At 39.2% G+C, this 26,844-nt stretch overlaps 1 protein-coding gene across 1 annotated transcript in view; it reads right to left on the reverse strand.

Moving 5' to 3' along the window:
• The window catches only part of Itga8 (integrin subunit alpha 8), a 199,490-nt gene extending 181,102 nt beyond the window's left edge, over window positions 1-18,388 (reverse strand). Inside the window, exons 1-2 of the mRNA XM_046448373.2 lie at window positions 17,660-18,388; window positions 16,881-17,014 (exon numbers count right to left, since the gene is read on the reverse strand). Coding sequence (XP_046304329.1) covers window positions 16,881-17,014; window positions 17,660-17,856 — 331 coding nt within the window. The 5' untranslated portion in view covers window positions 17,857-18,388. The remainder of the gene's footprint in view (window positions 1-16,880; window positions 17,015-17,659) is intronic.
• Between the last annotated feature and the right edge of the window lie 8,456 nt (window positions 18,389-26,844).

Genomic DNA, 26,844 nt, shown 5'->3' on the forward strand with positions numbered 1-26,844 from the left:
TTTATGATCTAAAAAAAAATAAGAAAAGACAAACCTGAAGATACAATGAAAAACTCTGTAGGCTAACCTGGGAAATTTAGATAGGTGTTAGGAGTAAAATTGATCCGGTTCATCCTACGTTTCTAGACTTTGATGCAATCATCCTTAAATGGCAGCGATGGACTGTCTCGGTACAATTCCCAGTGGGTGGCAAGCCTACTGGGTTTTGGTTCCTTCATTCTCGGGAGTATGTCTTTGAGAGCAGGAGTGAGGGAGTGTAGAATGTGGTGCGCACATGAACTACAACAGGTTTTTCCAATCTTCTCATTTAGCGAAATGGGGAGAGTTACAAGAAGTGAAGATGGATCACCATGGGCAAGGGAAGGGAGAAGCTGAAACGGACACAGGTGGGACCAAACATTTTGGCAGATGATGTGATTTTTGAAAACTATAAAGCTCTCGACCTTGTACTGGAAAAACAGTAAGTTTCCCCTATAACTTTCAGTCATCACTTCCAAATCCATCCCCTTAGGGACTTTCTTAAAGCCGTTGCAGGAGCTGTTCAGACAGTTTTAATCAGGAAGAGGGGGAAAGAGATCTTTAAACATTTGCTTATGATCTTTACCACAGTCAAACGTGTGCTGTAAAAGTTTCATTGAAATTGTGAGAATGAAGAGCACTCAGTTAAAATTCAAGATAAAATAGCAGTGGTCAGGCAAATCCCAAAAAAGAACAAGAGCTGATTTTTTTTTTTCCCAGAAGACTAGACATCTGAATGTATGATTCCTAATACTGCAAGATCACTATTGAAAGAACACCTTTGTAGACTTCACACTCTTGGTCATCTTAATATGAATTTTCAAGTATTTAAGGAAATATCTCACTAATTCATTTTCCACGTGATGTTCAAGAAATGTGTTATTCTGATTAAGTGGACATTATATGTAACAGAGAGTAATGATTTATATCATATATGTATAATATTTAGATAGGTACATAGTGCATTGTACGCACACAGTTTTTTTTTTTTTTGTCTTCCTAATGGATCATGTCTAAATGTCTTGTGCCTTGCACCTGTGGACCCTGACCTCAGCCGATTTCTAGGTATGGGGTATTCTCTCAATCAGGTGCTACCCCTCTGTTCCCTCTGAGTCATACTCTAAGGCCTTCTTTTCAGCTCTTTATCTTGTCAAATACATTTCCCTCTTGTTTGCCAATTTGCCCAAATCACTTTTTTTTTGTTACCAGAGATTGAACCCAGGGGTGTTTAAACACTGAGCAACATCCCAAGTCTTTTTTATTCTTTATTTTGAGACAGAGTCTAGCTAAGTTGCTCAGGGCCTCTCTAGTTGCTGAGGTTTGCCTTGAACTTGAGATCGTGCTGCTTCAGCCTCTCAAACTGCTGGGATTATAGGTGTGCACCACTGCACTGGGCCCAAATTGATTCTTTAAAAAGCTGTTTTAAAATATAGTAAAATTACTTCAGTTATTCACTTACAAAGTGAATTCAGTTATTTACTTACAAAGTAAAGTTATTTCAATTATTCAACAATAAAAATATTGTTCCAAATTTTTTAAATAATAAAATGTAACAAAGCTTATATAAGGAATTATATGACGTAGCAAGTGAAAGGCTGTTAGAATTCAATTCCCTGTGACTAGTTGCTGTTAAATTTGATAAATTCATCCAGCTGTTCAGAATTTAAGGGACTCTATTTCATTTCTTTAGTTTATAGAGAAATAAAATTTTCCTTTCTGGAACTTTTATTTTAAATCATTTCTTTATATCAGTACTTAAATTTTCAATTTCATACATAACCAAATACTAATAAAGTGAGATAAATGTGTAATTTTAGAGTTTTAAGAATTATGTTTATATGTATGGATTTGGAACAGCAATCATATAGATGGTATTGCAACCTTCCTATTATATAGTTTTCCTGCTGTGGATCACCAATTACATTTTCTGCTATAATTATTTTCATGTTAAGATCATCTTCCCTAAAATAGAGATCACGTTTCCAACTCTACTATTTTGAATAGCCAAGAGTAGCTAGCTAGTGTTCTTTAGAGTTTTGCTTACTAATAAAAAAATGAATAAGCTTTCTACATTGAATATCATTTGAAACCTTTTTCATATGTAACTTGACTAAGGTCTTATGTAAGGTATGTTCTGGAAATAATGTGGAATTTTGCTGGTACAATATGAACCATTTTGGAGGTGGGTATTATACTGATTGATATGATGCAAGAAGAGCAAGAAATTAGGAGTTAAGAAATGGATGAATGACCTCTTCAAAGGGAAAGCTTCAGCCATCTGTGGCAGACCAGATTGAAACAAAACAAAATAAGGTGAGTCCCAAGTGCAACATAATAGTCAGAAAGGCGAAGCTGGCTCCAGTTACATTGTAGTGATGAAAACATCAGTTTTGACCTCATTTACAACTTCCTCCAGTACATCCACATTGGCTGCAGCAGTTTTCTCTCTTATCTGCCAATCCCAGAGATGGACATGTACATGCACACATTCATTCATGTTCACACATGCACATTCACGTCACTCTTTAGATCTGACCTTTAGTGCCATTCTCTCTGAAAAGCCTTCCTTGACACATAAAAACCACCCCCTTCAGTTAGAAATGGGGTCCTTTTGAACACCTAAAGTATTCTTCACTAGAAAAGTGCTACTATGGCACTTATACCTGGATTAGAGATGCCAGCTACTGGTCTTCCATAGGAAGCATTGCAAGGTCAGAGACTATGTCTATCTTGTTCATTAGTTTTGCCCAATATAATAATAACCCCATTAACCAAGCCATACACTGGAAACTCATTCTTTTTTTTTTTAGTTGTATATGGACACAATACCTTTATTTTATGGGCACAATACCTTTATTTTATTTATTTATCTTTTATGCTGAGGATCCAACCTGGTGCCTCATACGTTCGAGGCAAGTGCTCTGCCACTGAGCCACAACCCCAGCCCAGGAAACTCATTCTTGTAAACTACCAATCCTGTGCTTACAAATTCCATTCAGTCATCACTTCTGGTTGATCCTTCTGTTAGGTTTGGATATGAGGTGTCCCCAAAAAGCTCGAGTGAGAGACGATGAAAGTAGGTTTAGAGGATAAAGGATTAGGTTGTAAGAGTCTTAACCCAATCAGTGAATTAATCCTCTGATAGGGATTAACTGAGTGGTATCTGAAGTGGTATCTACAGTTGGAGGAGTGGGAGTTGGGGTGTGGCTTTGAGGTATATATTTGTATCTGGCAAGTGTGACCTCTCTCTCTGCTTTCTGATCATCATATGAGCTGCTTCCCTCTGCTACCTGCTTCTGCCATTGTGTTCTGCCTCACCTTGAGCCCTGAGGAATGGAACCAGCCTTCTATGGACAAAGACCTCTGAAACCGTGAGCTCTCAAATAAACATTTCTTCCACTACAGTTGTTCTGGCCAGGTCCTTAGTCACAGCAGCAAAAAAGCTGAATAAAACACCTTCCTTCCAAATCCCTCTCAGTCCATCTTCTTTCCATCCCTATTTCCATTACTCCATGGTGACCATCATGTGCTTTAGCTCTGGTTACTGGCACAGTTTCCTGGCTCACCTTCCTTGCTCTAGGCTTGCCACCTTCAAGCCCATTCTCTATCATGGAGCAGGGTTCTTTCTACAAGGACAAACCAGTATAATCCCTGACCTTGCCAGGATCATCCTCAGCATTCTCAACCACTGTGGTTTGCTTTCAGCTCTTTGAATTTTTCACTTTCTCTGGGTTTTCATCCTTGGAGTAATTACCTGGGATCACATATCATGGTTGTAGGCACAATTGAGAAATCAGAACTCTCGGTATGGCTTAGATATCACCTTTGGATGGTCAGGAGCACAGCATGATTCTGCTTAGTGCCCCATTGTTTATTTGCTTCAAGAAGTAATGAAAACCTCTCAGCATGGGAATCTCAGGAAGCCAACTGACACAAATATCTTTGTGTATAATCTCAAAGGACCACTTTAAATACAGGATGTGATTGGGTTTCACAATGAAGGTTGTATAAACTTACTTCCCATTAGCACTTGAAAAATATATTCCCACTCCCTCCTGTTTCATAGCTGCATATTCCTCTAGGCTTCATCCCTGTTTCTAGAAGTGCTGTATTAAAAAGGGGTCCCAACCATTCATCTCACAAATGAGTTTTCATATTGTGTTTCTTTAAGAAGGTAACCTCCTAATGTTACAAAAAGTAGGAACTGAAGAATTCAAACTTTTTATGTCTGCACTGTATTTAATCTTCCAAGATAGAAGATTAAAATCCAAGATGGAGTTGTTCTCTAGGAGATCTTCTTAAGTCCTACCCTAAATAAACGGTACCATTCTGTGGGGTGAGCAGAGACAAAAGTTTACTCATTCAACAAACAGGTTCAGACTCGTGTTGTCCACACACTTCCTGGGCATCCCATTTCTTCACTAGTTGATTCATTCTGTCATTCTGCTATTACCAGTCACACTGTCTTCTCCTCCCAACCTTCTTCTCTGCCTCCTCACTCTTAGCCAATGACCTGGCTTCTTATTTTACTAAGAAAATGCAAGAAATGGAAAATGATAATTTTTTTCCCTCCAGTCCCCAAATCCAAGAACCTACCCTTGGTTGTTTCCTTTCTCTGCCTTCCTTCCCATTGCAGAGACTGAACTGCCTTCCCTCTATGATGCTCTAAGGCCAGTCCCTCCATTTGTGTAAGAATCCCATCCATTCTCATCCACTCAGGAATGTGCTCCTGCACAGTTCCTCTGTTTTGATCATCGTGGTTTCCCTCTTCTTGTATTCTGAATAATTTCTATTAGGCTAATACCTTATGTGATCTTCTTGACTTAAATTTCTCTGGTCCTGCTTATAACAATACTCCTTTAAAAATTGTCTGCTTACATTGATGTCTCCTGTTGTCTTCTGCCACTTCCTTTCTTGATATACTGCTCTGAACTACTATTTTCAGTCATTGATAATCTTCAATTAGTAAATCAAATGTTTAAACTTCAGTCCTCATTCACTCAACCCATATTCCCAGCTTTCACCTAACAGGCTGCTCATTTGTGGGTTTGATGCATCCTCCTGTATTCTCTAATATTTCTCTCAATTTCAGGGTGCTCCAGGGTGGCCTCAACCTTCATCTTATCTCTTTTATGTTCCTTTTTCTTTGATTCACTTCTCTTCTCTCTATCCACACTCACTCCTCAAGTCATGTTCTTTAACATCACCCACATACTTCTGATTCCTAATTTAAATCCTCAAGACATCTTGCCTGAGGTCTGGGTTTATTTATCCGACTGCCCATTTGACCTCCATTTGGATGTCCAACTAAAGTACCAAATTTCACATATCTGGACTCATCTCTTGATATTTCTTCCAATATGGGCTCTTTTTCCCACTGTTCCCTGTGTCAATCTCTTCTCTCCAGAAACTCAAGTCAAGATGTTTTTTTGCACTCTTCATCTGACCCATAATGATATCCTACTAACTGCACTTTCCAATCCCATGTCCAACCATTTCTCAGCCATCTGCTCTCACTCAAGCCAAGCCATAGTTCTTTTATTGGACAATGAGAAGAGGCTCCTGTTTGTGCTCTGACACAGGCCCAGGCTATTCTTCATCCAGAAGTGAGACTGATCCTTTCAAGTACATAATTCAAATCATGTTACTTGCCTATTTAAAGGCACCCTGGGCTTCCCATCACTCATTAAATAAAATCCAAAATCCTGATCCCAGATCTGATCATAATCCTGAAAGACACAACCCTGAATGCCATAATCCCAAATATTGAAATTCCAAAAGATCAAAATCTATATCTCAAGTCAAAAATCCCCCAAATCATAATCCTGAAAGATTAGAATCCAGAATATTAAAATCCCAAAAGTTGAAATCCCCCAAACCACAATTCCCATTGAGGGGGAAGAAAGTTATCTAAGAGGGATTGAAAGCCAAATTCTGGGGAAAGGATTAGCATATTTTTGGTTATTTGTAGAATAGATGCGTTGTTACACAGAATGAAAGTGTAGAAACCTGGTAAAGTACTATTTGGGGTGTGTTTCCAGAGATTAACGTATCTATTTAGCCAGAGGACCAGAGAGAATGAACATAGAAGGTGATTTGATCTCTGAGAGCTGGGGCAAAGTTTTCTTGTACCACCATGGACATCAGAACTCCAGGCTCCCTGGCTTTTGAACTTTAGGATTTATTTCAATAGCCTCTTGTGCCCTCAGACTTTCTCGGTTTCTTTGTTTTTTTTCTCTTACTATTTTAAATCCTTATCATTTTCTTTTTACAATTTGCTTTGTATGTGTTGTATCTTTGCATCTTTTCCAATAATAGAAGTATTAATTGTATAATGACTTTTCAAGAGTCATAATTTACTTGAAGTATTTTTTGAAAAATTGACACTGAAATTTTATTATCATAAAATAATTGACTTAGCTTGCAAGCATTGATATAAACATTAAAAACCTTGGAATTTCCTCAGTAAATAAGGAGATGTTCTTTTTATACATCTGTACTTGTGAAAGATAAAATCTCTCCATATTTTAGCTCTTTCTGCAACTCTGCATGCAGTGGTTACCTACAGAGATTTTTTGATTGATCTTGCAAAAGCTTAGGTTGTCCATCACAGAATTTCAGAGAAGACAGTTAGAAAGCCACGTGCACACAATTATCAACCATAGTAAGTAGATTTATATACTTCACTTTTTGACCATTTCTTTATGCATATGGTCACACTCACAACTGTCATTAGTATAACAGAATTTATGTTTGCAAAACTATGAATCTTCTTATTGTCTGCTTTATAATGCAAAGAGATCTATGAAGTGTTCAGTCCTGTTTTTATGTGTCCCACATAAATCTCCTTTAAAAACTATAAATTGTCTTTTAGATAAATTTTTAAAATTATATTTTCAAAATGATATTTTTGAAATTTTAGACTTCAGGGATTTTAGAATTCAGAGATTTTGATCTTTTGGGATTTCAACATTTGGGATTATGGCATTTGAGAGTCCATCTTTGGGGATTATGGCCCCAACCCTATATGCACTTGGCTTTCTGGCCAGTTTTGTATCCTTCTTTCCTTGACTTGCTTCTCTGGCCCAGAGGCCTTTGCTCCATTTCCCAGGCACACTAGTTTCCCTCTAGTCTTGAACACTGACTTTGCTACAATCCAGGCTCTTCTCCCAGGGAGACCTCCTTAATTTAAACCCTCACTCAAATATCAGCTACTCAATGAAAAATTTTTGACCACTTGTGATAGGCAAAATAATAGGCCTCCCCCCCAGTCTACACCTTCATTCCACAAGCCCATAAATAAATTGTTGCATAAGAAAGGGAATTAAGGTTGCAGATGGAATTAAGATTGCATATCATCTGACCTTGAGAGAGGGAAGTTATCCTGCATGGTAAGGGTGGGTCCAATGTCATCACCAGGGTACTTGAAGGTGAAAGAGGGGGACAGAGAAGAAGAAGGAAGTGGAGATGGATTCTGCCCAACATTGTTAGTTTTAAAAATGGAAAAAGGCCATAAGCCAAAGAATGTGGGCAGGCTGTGAGTGCTGGAAAAGGCAAGAAAAGAGATTGTCCCTAGAGCTTCCAGAAAGAACACAGCTCTGCCAAGACCTTGATTCAAGCCCAGGGAAACCTATTTTAGACTTTGGCTTCTAAAACTGTAAAATAATCAATTTGTGTTGTTAAAGCCATTAAATGTGTGGTAATTTGTCATAGCAGCAATAGAAAAATAATGCCACCCCAACCTAAAATAACATGCGTGTACACATGCCCACTCCCCCACTCTGTCCCCTCAACCTTACCTTAATTTTTCTCATCTGGTCCTTGCTGTTCACTGTAAACCATACATGGGCAAGGCCTTGAGCTTTGTGGCCATCTTCCAGGGTCTAGAAGAACACTGCTTGTGGAATGTCACAAACGCTAAGAGTTATTTTCGATTCCACTGAACCATTCAGGTGAAGTCATGATATGGTATTCAGTTTCACAATATGAATTGGTGATTAGCTCTTGATCTGCTATGTTCAATAAGAAGGGTTCCCCCCCCCTTAAGAAATTATATGTGCCCCAACGGTGAGCTAAAAATCTATTTAGAGCATTTCTTTGGGGATAAACTGTATTACTCAGACCCAAGTAAATTGTTCAGAATTCTGTAAAGACGTGTCTGTTTCTATAAATGAAAAGTATGTCGACATATTTGTCAGCAATAAGGGTTGAGCAAGGGAAAAGGGAAAAGCAGTTGGGGGTAGTGAATGCATTTTCCAGAATCTCTTCTATAAAAGTATTTTGACTGAACGTGAAGGGTAAAAACTGGTTCTGTATCCAACAGGTGCAGAGATAATTACATTTGGTCTCTTCCCATGAGACTCATAGTGCATGTTTTTCTAGAAAAGGCACTAAGAATTCATGAACTTAAAAAATACTGTATTCATGGGGTAGAACATTTATTTCCATTATTGCTCCTCACATGTACTAATAGGCCAAAAAGTGCCCAGATGAGTCTATAGAAACAAATGACCTCAAATCTCTAGCTTAATATAACCAAGGTTTATTTCTTGCTCATATTATATATTTCATGTAAGTTGACAGGAAGGTTCTGCTTATTCAAACCACCCAAGGATCCTAGCTCATGGAGGTTCCTTATGGATACATGTGTCCAACTTCTCCCTACTGGGAAAGGGAGAGAAGGCACAGTGCATACTCTCTATACACCTGGAGTGGATCTTCATTGTTTCTGACATTTCATAAGCCAAAGCATGCCTAGGAGGTTGGTGATTCCAATTTATTTAAATGTTGAATACTTTATTTATTATCTGCACCTATCAAAATGGTATCCGTACCTTTAAAAGACCACAAGAAAGGAAATTCAACAAAAAAAAGGTTGTCTTAGGGACATGTGATTAGCACTGATTTTACTTCTTTTTATAATAAATGGCTTTTCCTGAAGATGTTTTTGGAACACTCAAATTGCACAGTTCTTTGGGGCTTTCATCCCAAACCCAACACTTGTGGTAGAGAGCACATCATGTGGTGAGAAAAGGAAAATGTTTCTGTCAGCAGATTTGAAGATATGAGTATGACTTTCATACCAGCAGTCAGTCCTCAACCTGTCCCCACCTTCTACCATGCATATCACTTGGTTTCATTTCCCTTCTCATACTACAAAAAACTTGTAGATACAATTTTGGAGTTTGTTTTTCATTTAACATTAAAACAAGCATATCTTCCATATTAATGTTGATACTTTGTGGACTTCATTTTTATGGCTGTATAATATTTCATCATATATCTTATGCTTTACTTAATGGACTATCCATATTCAGGCGGCCTGAAACATTTCTAGGTGTTGTGTCCCTTTTTTTCCACAAAAAGGACTCACAATGATTTTAGAATTAATTTCTGAAGTATATATCCTTTGGGAAAATGTAGGGAGAGAGAAAAGCTGAAAGTACCAGAAAGTCATCACTGAAAGATAAGAAGTTCTGAGTGGTTAAGAACTGAGGCCCAGGGTGAGGGGGACATGTATATATAGGGGGTATTTGCCATGTACTTGTACTGTACTGTGGCATGAAGAACTGGGAGAAGGAGGTAAATTGTGCAAGCCATGTGGCAAGAAGCGTTGGATGGAAACATCTGGATAAATCACAGGATGTGACAATGGAGGCAGCTACCAGGAGTTGTCTTCCATCATTACCTCTGGGAGGGATGCTGGGTGTAATTTTGGCCACCTGGGCTCCTTTAATAAACCTATCCCTGTAGCAATGGTGTGTACCCTTCTCCCTAGTTTCTGTATGGCCTGGAAATCCGGGCAGATTGATACAGAGGCTTTTGCAATGTCATATCCAAATCTGTTTTCCCATGTCAAATACCAGAGATAAAGAAAAAAGTTGACCTAATGTGAATAAGTAAAAGCCCTGCAGTGCAGTTGTACTTTTGTGGATAACTATAACACGTGTTTGAAGTGAGACCTCCTTAGCTTAGTTAACACCAAGGAGGAGTCCCATGCCTGCATTTCATAAGCACAGAGGAAAGACACAGGGTGACACTGGATTGCACAGGGGTCATTCTTACTCAACATGTTCTCACAGTTCTTCCACCAAATACATGCTGAACATTCTATCTTTATTTACAGAACGATAAAGAAGGTCCTACATGATGATTTCGTTGTTCACCCTTATTTGGGAGCAGTGGCCTATGTTATTCAGTCATAAAATATGTCAGACTTTCAAGAGCTATTGTATCCGAACTTATTGCTGTCAAAGATCTTACTGTCAACATGCTCATAGCAATGGTCAGAAAACCAAATTGATCATATATATAGCTCTCTCATACTATCCATGGAGGTATTTTTCTCTTTTCATTTGGTTTTTACTTGTACACCATCAAATTCACTTCTACTGATACATAGTTTTATCGGTTTGGACAAATACACACATACCATAATAAAGATTCAAAAAGTTCCATCACCCTCCCTGAATTTCCTTATACTCCCCCTTCAAAGTCAGCTCTTCCCCCAATACCTAGAAAGATTTATTTTTCTAGAAAGACTTAATTTTGTAACTGATGCCTTATTTTTACCAAAAGAACACAACAGCTAAAGGATCATTTTCACTAATGGTTATGGATCTAGAAAAGATTCTCAAGTTGGCAGGCATTTGGGATGCTACACTAAATATCAGAGATCCAAGTTCTGGCCTTTCTGCACAGATGAGGTCGAGCTCGAATCCTTCTAGGATGTCTGGAGACATCCATCTGAGAACTGCCTGCCTGGGTTCCATAATAGCCCAACTGAGGCAATGAGTGGACTATTTTGAGTATCAATCACTTATCAGTGAATCATTATTTGCTTGCACATCTAAAGTCTCCCTATAACATAACCCAGAATTGGGCTTTATTTAAAATCTAGTTTAGGATTCATCACTCAGGTATACCTTGCTTTACCATACATATTTTTAAAGCATGTATTAAAGATATATTTTAAACATATATTCAAATGCATTTGGAAAATTACATATTTTAAAGGTCTTAAGCATGTTGACCGGTTAAAAGATGAAGGGGTGCTTTTAATAAGATCAATGATACATTTTTCGTCTATCTTCCTCAAAAAATCCATGTCTGTGTGTCTGGATGGTGTCCATCAGGACACACCTCAGTGGAGCTCTTAATGATGTCGGCCGTTCTCTTCATCAATACAACTCTCAGGTACAGAACTCTTTATACACACGGGGTAATATTTGAATTCATTCATCTCAACCAGTTAGCTGAAATGTCAAAACATATTTTGTTTCCAGGATAACGTCAAGACTATTTTGGACAACTCTTCCAAAATGCTGCAGCTGCTGCATGGAAGATTCCTGCCAAGAACCTGGCAGCCTCTTCCCTCCGACGGACGTCTAGCTTCTTGAAAGAATTTTGCAGATTAAGGAACAGGCTCCTATGTTCATACTACCCAACTATCCATAGAGCAGGTCTGTTTCCTATTTCTAGCCAGAGTTTCAAGGACTTCCTTTTTCTAATTGCTTCCTTGGTTGCTGTGCTGTGGGGACCACTACCTCCTCTCTGCTCCTATCAGGACTCAATTGCATTCTGTTGCATGGGTGTGTGAGCCAATCAGGATCCCTTCAGGGCTGGATGGTGGTTGCCTGTGTCAGGTCCGCATATTCAGACATAGTAACCATTGTGAACTGGAGAATTGCTTGCAGAAAAAGTAAACATTCAGCCAAACAAGACCTGATGACTCGGTGGGATCAGCACTCGGTACAGGAAGATTTCTGTACATATATATGTATATATGCAAATAACAAAACTCTTTCTACTCCTGGCATTATCGATTCTTAAAAAGAAGTAGGTAATCTTTGGGCTCCCCCTCACTTTTTTTTTTAACCTTACAGCTGAGCTTACTGTACCATAGATTTCTGCTGTTCCTGAATCTTATCACATTTATATTATTTCCTCTGTCATCTACTTGAGTAACTCTGACCTACATTTTTTTCTTTTCTTTGTTCCCAAACAAAACCTAATTTCTTTCTGGGCAAGTCAGAAAAGCAAGACTTCTGTGACCAATATGTTTCCTAACCCTCACATGAGAAAGAGGGCACACCCCATACTATCAAAAACCAGTCCTGTACCAGTCACAGAAACAGATGCTGTAAGCTGCTTCTTATTGTGGGCTCACTCGACACAAAATAAAACAGAACTCCCAAAACAAAGGCTTCTGGTCTCCAAGCTAAAACACAATTCCAACAAAAATGTTACCGTTCTGGAGCTTTGAAACGTCCTAACCAAATCATCTTCCATTCGAAGGGGTTTTTCATTTACTTATTTTAAGCACAAAGATACTAAATTAAGGCCAGGCTAATTCTAGTAGTGTCTCTCAGATGACTTCCAAATCTCAATGGCATCTCCCAGCTCTTCCTGTTCCCTTTTTATGTGGGTCCCTAATTGTGCATGTATCCCAGCTGTACTGACTCTGCTGATGTCAGTGCTATGATGATTATCATCATCTATTAGCACAAGCCATTATCTTCCTCCTCCAAATGTGCCACTTGAGCATTGAAAACAATCAAATATTTCATGTTCTCTGCTTTGGCTATTATTGTTGCAAATCACCCATTCATTATTCCAAAAATGAAGTGACTGTTTCATTTTTTTTTCATTCATTCCCCCTTTTATCAGAAGGGTTGTAATCTAGCCATCCTTATTTAATCTTCACATGAGTTTGGGAAGTGTTGGAAAAAAGAAGAAATAAATGTTGGAGTAGACTTAGCGACGAGAGGCATGAATTAGGCAGATGTGATGTTTTAAGTTGGTTAAGATACAGCATAGTTCAGAGAGCTCCCGAGGCAAAAGTGAAAGAAATCAATTTGGTGATGGGAGGAATTTTGTTCTATTGAAGTACGAGGGAAAGACAGAAGGGAGATGAGAGAAGTGCTTTTTTGGAACCATTTGATTTTGGGCAGAGCAGGAAAATTATCTACTCTTTGCACCTCCCCCACCACCATATGCTTCCTTAAAATTTCCCTTTTCCTTACTTGAAAGGCGCAGAATTTAATAGTATTCATGCATTTGAAATGGTAGGCAAAGTCCAAGCTTCCTCTCTTTTTGAATTTAAAAAAAAAATAGACCCCCCAGAAATCCAAGCTAAATGATAAGCTATAAATCATTATTATTTAATGAAAAATTTAACTAACAGCTTATTTGTTTTTCAAAAGTGGTTGATCTTAAATTGAGGTACAGGATCACAGCCAGATTCAGGGTCTAAATTATAGGCCCATCTACTTTAGTATCTAGGCTGAGAAAATGTAGTTGGTTACTCCAGCAAAATGCTAAATTACAGACACCCAAGAGGCCTGAACAAGTTGAAACAACTTTATTAAAAGGTCAACCTACTTGGCACGTCTTGAATTCAGACATGATAGTAAGAGTAGACGGGGTACAAGACAGCAAAAGTCATAGATATCCCCACAGAGGAATATTGGGAAATATATATATATAAAATGCCCTGCACATCACAAACTGTTATGTGGATATCAGTTTGTAGGTGTTCACCAGTCAGAGCCACTACATTGTCAAGTAGGGACATTTGCTTCCTCTTTGTAGGGAAACAGTGAATTATTGTCACTGGGCAGAGAGTAACTCAGGATGTAATAGGGGACTCTGGGGACGATTCTATGGGAGTTTGAGCAAACCAGAGACATACACAACCAAGACAAACCCTGCTTCTAAACCTCTGGTTTCTACAACTTTCCTAGCAAAGCTGTTCCTCCTTTGTAGCTCTTCTCTGTAGGGCACTTCTGTTGGAACATCTAGAGCCCGTGTTGGGGGGGGGGGGATGGAGAAAAGTCAGGAAAGGGGCACAGTGCCTGTTGGGGCTCCTCATGATCCTGTCACAACCATGAACTTGCACGCTGTGAGAACTAATCCTCTCTCCATTTTTGGGAGGGAGGCAAGGTGAAGAGGCTAGATTTGGAGTAGGCAGAACTCCATCTCAATCATGCCATTTTGGACCAGACCCTTGAAGTCAGTTTCCTTATTCATGTTACAGATTAGGAATCATGGGACTGGTACATGGTAGTAATCAAGTGACTGGTACATGGTAGTAATCAATAAACAGGATACGACTGGCAATATCGAGTGCAAGACCTAGAGTCAGCAAGGTCCATTTCTATCTTTCCAAGATTCTACTCTGCCCACAAAACTGCCTGCTCTGATTGGAGCTAGCTCTGCTGGTCCTTCTTCACTTCACAGCCAGTTCCATTGTCTCAGGACATGTGGATAAAGTAACTGGTGGAAATAGGTGCCAAGTGTTGGCACCCATTCAGTAGCACCCAGTTGTGGTCCTGATTCCCTTTCATCTCCCCTTTTCCAGGCCATTCCCAGCAGCAACCAAGGTTTCTGGGCCCACAGTACCCCCTGATGGCTAAGGAGGAGAACTTTCTTTTCCCAAAGAAAAATTTCCCACCTCTCTTCGTGAGACACCCTTTTCCACAGATCACTGCCCTGTTCATTCCATTATGAACCATTCATTTCTTACAAACTTTGTGTAGCCTTCCTGCCTTGCTTATTTTTTTTAAAGAAATTCCTGCTCAGTTATTTCAGGAATATCTATTTCTCTCTCCTGCCCCCTCCCACTTTGTTCCATTTATGAGTCCTCAAATTACTGCAATTATAGTAATCCTATATAGTAGGATGCATCTGTCTACCTGTCAAGAAAAACTCCACACATTTAGAAGTAAGATCTAGTATAAAGCCAGCAGCATCAATCTCTGAAGCCCTTTGAGACATCCAACTGTCTTTTTCAGAACCTGCTTAAGAGTCATCTACCCCCACTCCCATCTTTCTCCAAGCAATATTGACCTTTCCTTGACATTGTTTTCCTATTCATTTAATTGATTAAATTGTACTGGTTTGTCCCCAAGTGTTTCATTGCAAATGTAATTCAGCTACAGAAAGGGTTAAATACATTCCTGTGGGCTATTCTAGAAACCAAAGCCCAATCTTTCAGCATTAGTTTTCTCTGGGAAAGTGAATTCAAAGTTCCAAACAAGTGCTTTAGAATGAACCTTGGAAATTTTTACTTATTGTGATTTAACACCAGAAAATCTTGGTTAGGAGTGGTCAGTTTTTAAAAACTCATACTAATGCCTGGATTTTCTAGTTTTTATCTATTGAATCATGGCATTACAGGGATTGGGGGTATAGAAGGTGTTTGTTCAGGTGTAACTTATCTGGGCAGACATTGATTCTCCATTTATCAAAGGAAAACTACACCAACTAGATCCTGACTTGATGTGCTAAGAAATGTCCTAGGTGGGTTATTAAAATCGTTTCCATGACTATAGATTGTTTCTTGGTGAAAACAAACTGAATGTGTCAAAAAATAAACACCTGTTTTCCTGAATGTAAATTCAATTGATGTCAAGGATGCTTTTACTTGTCAAGGTCTGAATTTTAAATATTTTAAAAAATTAAAAGGATTTTGGCATGAATGATTAAAATGGCATTAATTTCACACTTAACTGATCAATTTTTCTGATTTAGGAAGTTTTTTTCTTAAACTTAGGGTCCATAACTAGGAGGCATCTCAAGCCTGATAAAACAACTAATTAAAGAATTTCTGTCATAAAGTAACATTAAGCAGCTTAATTTTTCCATTATCAATCCTTAAATTTAAAAGAAAAAAGCTTATAAAACTTGGTTATGAAATAACTGAATTATTTAATGAAACAGCAAATAAGCTATCATGACCATATATAGACAGGCATGAAAAATATAATTTAAAAATGCTTTTATGGAAGACTTTCTTAGTTTGGTCATAATTCAAGGTAATTCTTGCACAGATTTTTTAAAAATGATTTCCATATTCATAGAACTGAAATACTTTTTCTCCTTAGCACAAAAGATATAAATTAACAAGTAAACACCACCCAATGGATTTCATTAAAATTCTGATAAAATGGACATTCTACATAAGTTCTGAATGCATACTAGGATACCAACAAAATACACAGAGAATGATGTTATAAAACAATTGAGCAGTGCACAAGGGATTTTAAATGACTGGTCATCAAAGGGTTATTTGAGCTGACATATTCACATTTTTCTGGAAAGTGATTAGCTTTCTGATAATACATATCATTTGAATTCATAAAGGTTTGGTGGTAAAAATTAAAATATTCAGTGTTAATGTTTTTGAACACATTACATTTAAAGTATTTTCTTAGAACCCAAAGAGAAAACACAGAGGAAACGTAACCAGACTGAATTGTTTAAAATGTATTTTTCCTTTAATTAAATAAGAAACATCTGTCTAGGGATTTTGGAAATGAATGTAATCCATCCACACTCTGCCTGTACTAGTTTGCATCCAATGTCCAATATTTTGAAAGAAAATTCTTTCTTTCTGTAAAGAATTAAACAGCAACATGGAGTGATGTCTGGGTCTGCTGCAGCTAAGTCAGCTAAGTCTTGCCTCTGGAGTTTGGAACTCGGCTAAGAATCTGTCTTTTCCCAGGTTGGTCCTTGGGAAGCAACCACATTCTGTCCATGGTCAAGGTTAAGATGTAACTTTTGTATTTTCCAAAACATCCACTCACCCTAAAAATGCTCACCTCTGGACAGCAAGGGGAAAAAGGAAAAAGAAATTACCTGGATGCATCTAAACACTCAGGGTCAGATAACATTCCTTCTCTAGGGTTCACTAAACATTTTTACTCAGGGTTGAAGACTTATTTCTCTAACCTGCACCGCCCACAATACCTAAAAGTTGAACAGGACTATGAATACAAAGAAAGTCGGAAGTTGACTCCAGGATTGCTCTGGCTCTTTCAAACCAGGGCCCAGAGTCCAGAATGACAAATAGCACTTACTGGTGGTGTCAAACGGTATCTGCTTGCACTGTGCAGATCCTTCCACCGGCCAAGGGCAGTAATAGACGGCTCCCCCTTCCACGATGTCCGGCTGGCTGGTATTGGCTTTGGGTGCCCCCACCAAGACACTTGCTCTGAGAAAGGATTGGAAAAGGTCACCTGGTGGCAATCATAAAACTGTGCGCACGCGTTGCACTCAGGAGGTGCATGTCTACTGAGGCTGGAGTAGGGGTGGAGGGCAGAAGCATATTTATGATGGAGAGAGTGTTAAGGTTGATTTCCTCTTGGAAAGAAATGGGCGTCAGAAACCTGGTTTGGAAGAGGGTGCGAGTGGTCCTAATTCTTCTCTAGGTGGAGCTATGTAGATACAGTGAGATGAGAGTCCATGGGGAGAAAGTAGAGGACAAGAGCCCAGGTGCTTGCAGCCAACCAGCAGCACTTGCACCATATTGGGTTTTTGTTTTAACTGTTTTAACTGGCTCAGTTCGGTCCCGTTCTCTCCTTTATGGGATGCATGAGTGGAGTTTGAACCGGGAGTTCTTTGCAGTGGCATTTCTCTAGTTCAAAGTTCACAAGGCACATCTAGCGCGCAAAGGGAAAGAAGGGGCTCATGGCCAGCCGAAAACGGGACGGAAGCCCTGGTGAGCAGACGGGTGGGACCTCAGACACTGCCTTTCCAAGCTCGGGAGACCTACCAGGGGCTAACAGCAGAGGGGCCGGGACCCGACCTGTGAGCGGGTTGGCGCACGCGTGCCACCTCCCCCAGGAGAGCGACTTACGTGCGGGCATCAGGTATGTGGAAGTCCACTGCGTAGCCGAAGTAGCTGCCCTTTGGGCCGCTGTACACGGTGAGTTTGTCCACGTCCAAGTTGAAAGCCTGTGAGGCAGGGGACCACAGCATCCCCAACCCGACCGAGAAACACCAGAGGGGGGCGAAATGCTGCGCCCGGTTCCTCCGGCGGGCCCCAGCAGACATCGCCGTCTTCCTGATGCTGCTCACTGGGGAGCGGGAGCCAAGGACTCCGGTGGGACAAATGGCAGGGTGGCGCCTGGAGTTCCCTTGATGCTCGCGTCCCGGGTCGGTAGGAGCGGCGCGTCTGCAGTGACAGTCCCCGCGTCTAGTCCCGCCTGCCTGCCCGGCGGCTAGGGGTTTGGCGGAGGGGATCGGGCGCTAGCCCTCCTTCAGCAGCGGGCGGGGCTGGCGCGCTCGCGGCGCCTCCTAGCGGCGGGTTCTCCGGCTGCGAACAGGAGCCCGCGACCCCGAGGCTTCCCTAATAGGCTGGCGGTGGACGTCTGGCGCTGGTTGGGGCTGCCGGCTTTCTATTGCAGTTGCATTGCGAGGACTATGTGAGTCTCCCTTATGCCACCGCCGGCCATTGTTTTAATTTCTCAAGTGGGAGACAGTTTGTGCCAGTTTCTTCCCATTGCACCGCTTGGATGGAAGGGTGGGAAGGGCGGAGTAAAACTGGTATCTTCGCATCTATCTTTTCTATAGCCTGAGGACACTCAGGGTTCCACGCGTTTGTTCATCTGTGACTGGGAGTTTAAAGTTGAAATGCAACAATCCCCACCTCCCTTAACTCCTCCCTACTTAAGAGGCAGCTAATAAAGAAAGTGTTGGGGATTTTACTTAGGTCTTTCTCAAAGGCATCTTTTACTACTCAAAGGTAGTAAAATGACTTGGTAGTAAATCTCCATCCTGTGTGATTGTGATGTGGCAAAGTTAGGGATGTTGCCATGTACCGTTTATCCAAAGCAGGAGTAAAAGGTGTGGATTAGAATCAGAAGGGTTAAACTTCAGTTCCCATGCACAGCTATTAATTGTTGATCTCTTTCTATGCCCCTTGTGCAAGGAGGACTCAGGAACCAGGAGGTGAAGAAGGGAGGAGAAGGGAATTGAAGTATAGATGCTCTTACTTAGCACATGGAGCTTCCAGGATCACAGGACTAATGCTTATACAGTATAGGGCAGAGGGTAAATAGCAAGGAGAGTAGAGTCAGAAGAGGTAAGTAGTTTCTGAGGTATTTTGAACAAATTTGGGGACAGATGTAGACTTAGGCAAGCATTAGATTTGTGTATTGTAGGAGGGAAAGTCGCAGGGACATTATTAAAGAAAAAAAAAGGCTTAGATTAAAGGGTTGTGCACAAGACTAGTACAAAAGGAGTGGGCTAGGGATTGGCGGGAAATAGGGCTGGACGGATCTCCTGATCTTCATAACAAGAACTTGTGTTAACAAAAGGATCCAGTTTTAGAGCAGAGACAGGGCTTGCACACAGGGATTCAAAAAGTTAGAGGCAAGGGTGTGTATATGCATGGTTACTGAAAGGAAGAGAAAGCGAAGAAGCTTATTCCCAGAGATGCATGGGGGGAAAGAAGTGCCCTACTTGGGTAGGAGAAGTAAGAGAGTGGAAGGTCAAATATTAGGGAAAGAGAAAGGGTCAGAGAAGAGATTGCAGGAGGAAAGGGTCCAAGGTGAATCTGACAGTATCCATTTAGACGAGAAGAACCACAGATGGTATTAGCAGGTGGAGGTGAAGAAGGTACAAGAAATAGGTGGTGAATTAGATGCTGGACCTGTTGAATGAGTTACTAGCCTGGGATTAGTTTGCATTAGTTGTAGTCTGGAGAGCTGTCAGATTCAGACTTGGGAGACTATCTGGAGGAAAATCTCTGAGCCCACTGAAAAATCAGATATTCTTATCTCCCTCCCATCAGAACCTGCTTGATAGACTGATGTGAATATCATGTCTTTGTCTCTATCATCAGAACCCACTTGGTAGACTGATATGAATTTCTTATTTTTATTTGTCTCTGTAAAATGCTAAAAATAAATAGTATGTATTGACAAATTGTCACATCTGGATCATTTCCTAACTGGATAGTCATTTCCCAGATAAGGGCTTAAGAATAGATGATAAAAGACTTTTCTTTCCCTGTCATTCAAAAGTCCTTTTGTGTTGGACACAGAATCTGCTACTCTGGTCAAAATACTATTGTTAATGAATATGTTATTCCCCATAGCAAATTTCAATGAGTAGTTCACATGCACCACACGCATAAGGCTAGGGAATAACCTCAACTTGGTCATTCTTGACATTATTATGCTAAAATTTGGAAATTTATCATGTTACAGGCAAACTTTAGGTTATGTGTAACATCTATATAGGTAAAAATTATAGCAGGGCCCTAGAGGTACACCTGACCCATGTACTTTATTAGAGGGAGAATGAGCTGTGTATTACACAATGCTTTGGTTTACGTGGGGTAGCACATCATCAGAGCATCCTCTATTGCACATATTTCATACTTTACTGGAATATTTCTTTTCTTTTTAGGGGGGAGAGTGTACCAGGGATTGAACTCAGGGGCATGCAACTACTGAACCACATCCCCAGCCCTATTTTTTATTTTATTTAGAGACAGGGTCTCTCTGAGTTGCTCAGCACCTCGCTTTTACAAAGGCTGGCTCTGAACTAGTGATCCTTCTATCTTAGCCTCCTGAGTCACTTGGGTTATTGGCATGTGCACCCAACTGACATATTTCTTAATTTGTATTTTTTTTATTAAACTTTTTGTCTAAGATGAATAGGTAAGGAAAATATTCTCCTTCTTGTCATATAATTGAATATATTCTTGCTCGTTTCTTCTAAAACACACTTGCTCTTGAATTACAGAAGTCTATATTTTTAATATTGCCACTTTCTACTTTACAGATGAGGACACAAATTAAGGTTTAGGAAGTACAATAATAGCATGTTTACAAAGGAAGTAAGTGATATGATTTGAATCCAGGCCTATCAGATGCCAAAACCAAGTCCTTATGCCATTAGGTCTCTATATAATAATGTGTGTAAAGTTACAATCATAACAAAAAGTCACCTTTCTAAGGCAGTAAGGTATTTGGGACTTACCCTTTAAGCATGCCTGGGTATTGCTTGTGAGATAAAATAAAACAGTCCTGTGTTTTTCTAAGTGATCTTGGAAAAAGGTTTGGTGGCACCTTGGTTTTAAGAGAGTTGAGGGAAAGTAAACTAACTTGAAGCTCTTTGACCTTCCTGGGAGGCCAGAAGTCTGGGAGAGTAGTAAATCTTCCAAGAAGTCAGAAAAATAAAATTAAAAAAGCATCTGCAGTAATTTCAGGGACAGAAGAGTTTGAATAGGTGTCTTGTACTTTTCAGCATTCTGACAGTTGGGAACCATGCCAATCATTAAGATCTGAGATGTTGTCAAAGAAACACATGGAGAGCAACAGGTCTCAGGCTGAATGAGAAGTTTGACATTTCAAAGATGTACTGGCACTGATTTATTTGTCAGAAAAGCAAGTCTGGGAATTGTTTATCATGCATGTGAATATGTGTGTATGTTTAATACTGGGAAAGGTATACATAGTTGTTTCCCTAAAAAGAAAAGAAAAGAACCCAAAGGTCAAAGTTGGAACAGATTTGGCCAAAACATTCCAAAAATAAACAAGTTAAGAGAACCAGAGGAAAAAAAAATGATCTTAGACTTGTAGCCATATATGAAGTGCTTCAAAATAGAGATGCTGCAGTATTTAAGCAGTTAGAACAAACATTCAAAACTTAACAACCAACTCTAATTTCTGATTCTGCTTCTCTATTTTGTTATGTGATGTGTTCACACCTTAAAATCAAGAGGTATGAGAGTTCTGACATAATTATTTCATTAATACAACCACACTGTCGATATGTTAGCTAAACCACTTAAAAAATAAGCCAAATGTGAAAGCAATGTGTTCTTGAAGATTCCATCAGCTTTAAAAATAAATATACTGGACCGATAAAAAATATGGAAAAAATAAAATAAATGCTCCAGAAAGGGAAAATAGTTTTCCAACCTCTTATAATTTGGGTCATTGAGGTGATTTTGAATTTTACTTTTTCCCAGCTGTACTTAACTTTCCTGCAATTTTAGAAACAACTGATGAATGGAAACTGATGAGTTAAACCTACTGAGGAAAAACAACTTTTATATCTGTCAAGTATCTCTGCTGACATAAGCTTATGTCTGCAAATTTTTCTATTCTGGTCTCTAGAGGGTGATTTTCATCACAGTCAAATCATTTTTTCTCTTTTTTGATGATTTTGTTTGTAATTCTCTTTTATGATTTTTCTTCATAATTTTATTAGCCACTATTAAGTTTAAAGTGCTGCAGTGATAGCCCCCATACTGGCAGAGATTCAAGCACAACCAACAGGTTTGGCTGAAGGAAAATTCCCACTAGTCAGAACCAGATTTGGATTTCTTTTAAAATAAAAACTTTTAAAAACAACATTGTTTTAAAGCAAAATAAAAATTGATAAAACAAGGCTTTCTCTAAAAGGAAGGTTAAAGATATGAATGTTCTTTCCAATCATTGAAATGAGGGGCTAAATTTTTCTGAGAGGTCAAGTCCTGGGGTGTGGGCATTGGAACCCTATAGTCAGGATCTTGATTGATTTACAAGTTTCAACTAAGACCAGTTCATTCCAGAATCCTGCAAATCTTACAGGTCTGATGGCTTAGTAGGAGGGAACTTTTGCTAGCTATTGGCCAAAATGACTAAAGGAAACTTGTGGGGAGACAGGGATCTAACAGCCTTTTAGTCTTATAAATTTGGAGTCTGGAGAATGGGAAATCTAGTTTCCCCATGGGCTTGTTTTTGAGTCCAATGCAAAAAGAAAGTGTAGGGATGTATTTAAGAGGCTTTAAAAAAATCTAAATCTCCTTAGCCTGCTAAGGTTGAGAGGTCGGAGTACCACTCTAGAATAAGGGCATTTAAAATGGAAATCAAGGCTTTCTTTCCTCCCCTGCCTACTCCAGACCATCTCCATTCAGCTCTTGGGGGAGGCTCCAAGACTCAGGCAGGACACCAAAGAAGTTCTCCTACAAATAGGTTGAGAAGCCATGGAGGAAGTCCCCCAATCCTGGAGGGGTGAAAGATGGAGTATCTGTATGTTGACATGCCTGTGCTTGAAGCCCAAGGTTAGGCTGCTCTGTTTATCCATCATCAGGAAGCACCATAGGGGTGTCTGGGGCTGCCCTCTAGTGTCTGTGATCTTATTTGAGTGCATGGGATTTTCCATGGGAAATAGAAATCTTCCTTGTGAAAAATGACAGCATCAAAATAATTTAGATGACCTTCACAAATGGAATTTTGAAATACTTTCATTAAAATGAAAGGTGATCTTTCCCACATTCATTTTTTATTTCCTTGTTACAGTTTTGCAAATCATTATGTGGCGGGGGGTGGGGGGGGGAAGAAGAAAAGAGAGAGAAGCTAGAAGGGAGGAAGGAAGGATGGGAGGGACGGGGGAGGAAGTAGCCCATAAAAACACTACTTAATATTTTCCCAATTAATGGCAACATCCAAATTGGATTTCTGTGTCATCCTTGCAAAATTTATGACTTACTCAGCCTCACTTGCCTTCCTGATTTTGTAGATTTATCTATTCATTGTTTGTATCCTTTCAACAAATATGAGTACCAAGTATACACTAGGCACTCTGCCAACACTGGAGATACAATGATGAACTAAAGAGATACATACAGCAGCCGCCCCCCTCCCCGCCCTGCTAGCACCAGTTCTAGCCAACTGTACATTGAAATTATTGAAGAAAAATGTCTGTACCAAACATAAGCCAACTTTCTTATTTTTTTCTTGTTTTTCCCCTCCAAACAATACAGTACAACAACTTATTTTTATTATTCTCTAAACAATACAGCATAACAATTAGTTACATAGAATTTACATTGTATTATGTGTAAGTAATTTAGGGATGATTTAAAATATATGAGAGAACGTGCATGGGTTATATTAAAATACAGTATTTTACATAAGCAACTGAAGCGTCCTTGGATCTGGGTATTCATGGGGGTTCTGGAACCGATCCTGTGCAGATACTGAGGGAAGACTAGTTCCTCCTTTTATGGAGCTTATGATATAGTGAGGATATAGGTGGAAAACAAGCAAGAAAACAGATAAGAATATAATAAAATAGATATATATCAGGAGAAAAACTAACAGTGTTTGGTGTTATAGAATAAAGAGGGTGGAGGTAAGGTGGGGAAGTTTTTTTCTTTTTCTTTTTTGGAGGAACTGGGGATTGAACCCAGGGCCTTATACATGAGAGGCAAGCACTCTACCCATTGAGCTATATCCTCAGCCCAGGTGGGGAATTCTTTATGAGATATTTTTCATTAGAGAGGACTAAAACCATGTGACCAACCAAAGAATAAAATGGACTATTCATGACATAATTGTGGCCTGCCTCACCTATTTCTGGAAAACAAAAAAAAAATGGCTTTTCTGGGCCCATGGACTTAGAAAAGTTCATTCTTAACATACATCTGTGCACATGAAACTGAGTTAAGACATTGAGCGCTCCTGTAGAGTACCATATGTCTCCTGCATGGTACCAGTGCATTTCAGCTTCTGTGTAGCTTACATAAAAAGGCTTCCTGGTGGCAGGCACTGTGACACACATCTGTAATCCCAGCTATTTGATAGGCTAAGGAGGGAGAATTGCAAGTTCAAGGCCAGCCTGTCTCAAAAATAAAATGAGTTGGGAAGGTGGCTCAGTGATAGAGCACTTGCCTGACATTGGAGAGGCCTTGGGTTTCAACCCTCATATTGAAAAACAAACTACCCTCTTACTTCTCATCTAAGGATTTCCATGATGATCCACGATGGTGTCTAAGCTATCTAAGAACATGGCAATTTTAAACTGCCATAGCCAGTTTGCACACTATGGAAGCTTCAAAAGAATAACTTAAAAGTTGTAAGTGAATTTCTTGCCTTCTACTTAGATTACCTAAAATATGACTAATTGACTTAAATTGATCTCTCTGGTTTTTATTGTTCTGACGTATTAAAAAATGTGTCCTTTTCCCAAAGGCCTTGGGCAGATGTACAAAAAAAAAAATAGAAATATGACAAGTTAAATTAAAACCAGCCGATGAAAGTTAAAGTCCTCTCATAAAGGAAAAAGGAAAGGCAAGAAGCCGTATTGCCGCAAGGAGAAAGGACTAAATCAAATGGATTCAATTTAGCCCATTTCTCAACTGGTTTGCAAGGAGGATTTGTTCAAAGTAGATGTGAGAATGATTTCTTACAAAACCCCTGAAAACTTTCTTGCCACTACTTACATTATCAAACCAAACCAGGGAAATAATGGTCATCAGAGGGACAGAAGGGCTCTAAATCACAGTTCTTTTTATGGAGTGCTTGTTTAGCACTTAGTTACAGAGTGACCTCACTCATTTGCATCTCAATCAAAAGAGGTGAGACATGACCTCTAAACATAGTTAACATGTCTCTCTTGAGCTCTAAATCTTGCAGTCCACTTAGCCACGGTATGATTCTATTTGGAAACCAGTGCTGTGCACAGGTACAAAGACATAAGCAACTGAAGCGTCCTACAAAGACAATGTAGTGCAAGGGTTAAGAGAATAGATTTTGGAGCCAGATACAGCGGTTTGTTTGCAACCCAGTGTTGCCACCTATCTGTGAGAGCCTAGTCAGATGACTTACCATTTCTATGCCTCAATTTCCCCATTTATAAAATGTACATACCAACAGTATATCACATGGGCTTGAGGAGTAAATGAATTAAAATATATTAACTTATGAAAGAATCCATACAAGAAGCATTATTAAGCGTTAGTCATTTTGGCTACGTACATTTCTAATTGGTTATGGATTGTTTATGGAATGATGCTATCTTTTGCTTTTAATTTCCCACATATGCCTGCTCTTCACCAGGGACCTCAAGTACTCACTATTTTCTGGAACTCAGCATGAAAATTGTTGTACTCTTGAGCATAGTGTGTGACTGTTTGGTTGAACTTTCTTGGTTAATACTCTTGAGGCAATAGCAGGGTATAGAGAGGTTACCAAATTATTTTGAATATTTGGGAGGTATCATAAATTATGTTTTAAGAATATTAATCTGACAGTTACGTGTCTGAGGAAGAACAGAGAATAGTTAGTACCCTCTTAGATTTTTCCATATGTGAAAAAATAAAGGTCAGAATTGGGATGGCATAAGGCAACAGGATGTGCAGACAGGAAAATTGTGAAGAAAGAATAAAAAGAACCTTGTGAATGCCTGGCAGGAGAGGGCTTGAAGAGTAAACACGTAAAAACTGGAGTTTAACAAATAAAAAAAAATCACAAAACAGAAATATAATTCGTAATGGGGTATCGTAAAGCAAAATACCTATAACTATCACCCAGGTCAAGGAATAGAATATTACCACATCCTAAAACCTCCACTAGTGCTGCTCTCAATGTCTCCTCCTCAACGTTAAATAAAGCATAAATAAAGTAAAGCATAAATAAAGCATTTGTTCCTAATAAATAAAGTATAGCATAGGTTTGTCTATTTTGAACTTTTTATCTATGGAATAATACACCGTCCTCATTTGTATCTGCTTCTTTGTCTCAAGGTATGTTTGAGAGTCGTCTGTGTTATTGTTTGTATCAGTTGTTCATTAATTTGTACTGTTGAGTAGGATTTCATCGTATAAATACACTACGGTTTATTTATCCATTCTCCTGTTGATAAAGATGTGGATTGTTTCCATTTTTGTGTTTGTACAGATAATATCACTGTGATCAGTTATGTGCATGTCTCATGGTACTCATGAGTATGCATTGTGGTAGGATATACACCTTGTTATGGCATTGGTAGGTCAAAAGGTATTGCTGATTGGATTGATGTTTGTGTTCAGTCCTTTTGATGTGGATGTTGTGTACTAAGTAAAACAGATAGGTTCTGTTATTTTATCACATTCTAATTTTTCATTGTTGTTGTGGTTACCAGGATTGAACCCAGAGTAGCTTAACCCATGACCACATCCCCAAGCTTAACCACTGAGCCACATCCCCAACTCATTTTATTTTTATTTTGAGACAGGGTCTTGCTAGTTGTTTAGGGCCTCACTAATTGGAATATTTGGTG

This window comes from Marmota monax, unplaced genomic scaffold (genome assembly GCF_021218885.2).
Source record: "Marmota monax isolate L192 unplaced genomic scaffold, Marmota_monax_Labrador192_F-V1.1 WCK01_AAM20220418_F8-fsc00066, whole genome shotgun sequence".
NCBI classification, from domain to species: domain Eukaryota; kingdom Metazoa; phylum Chordata; class Mammalia; order Rodentia; family Sciuridae; genus Marmota; species Marmota monax.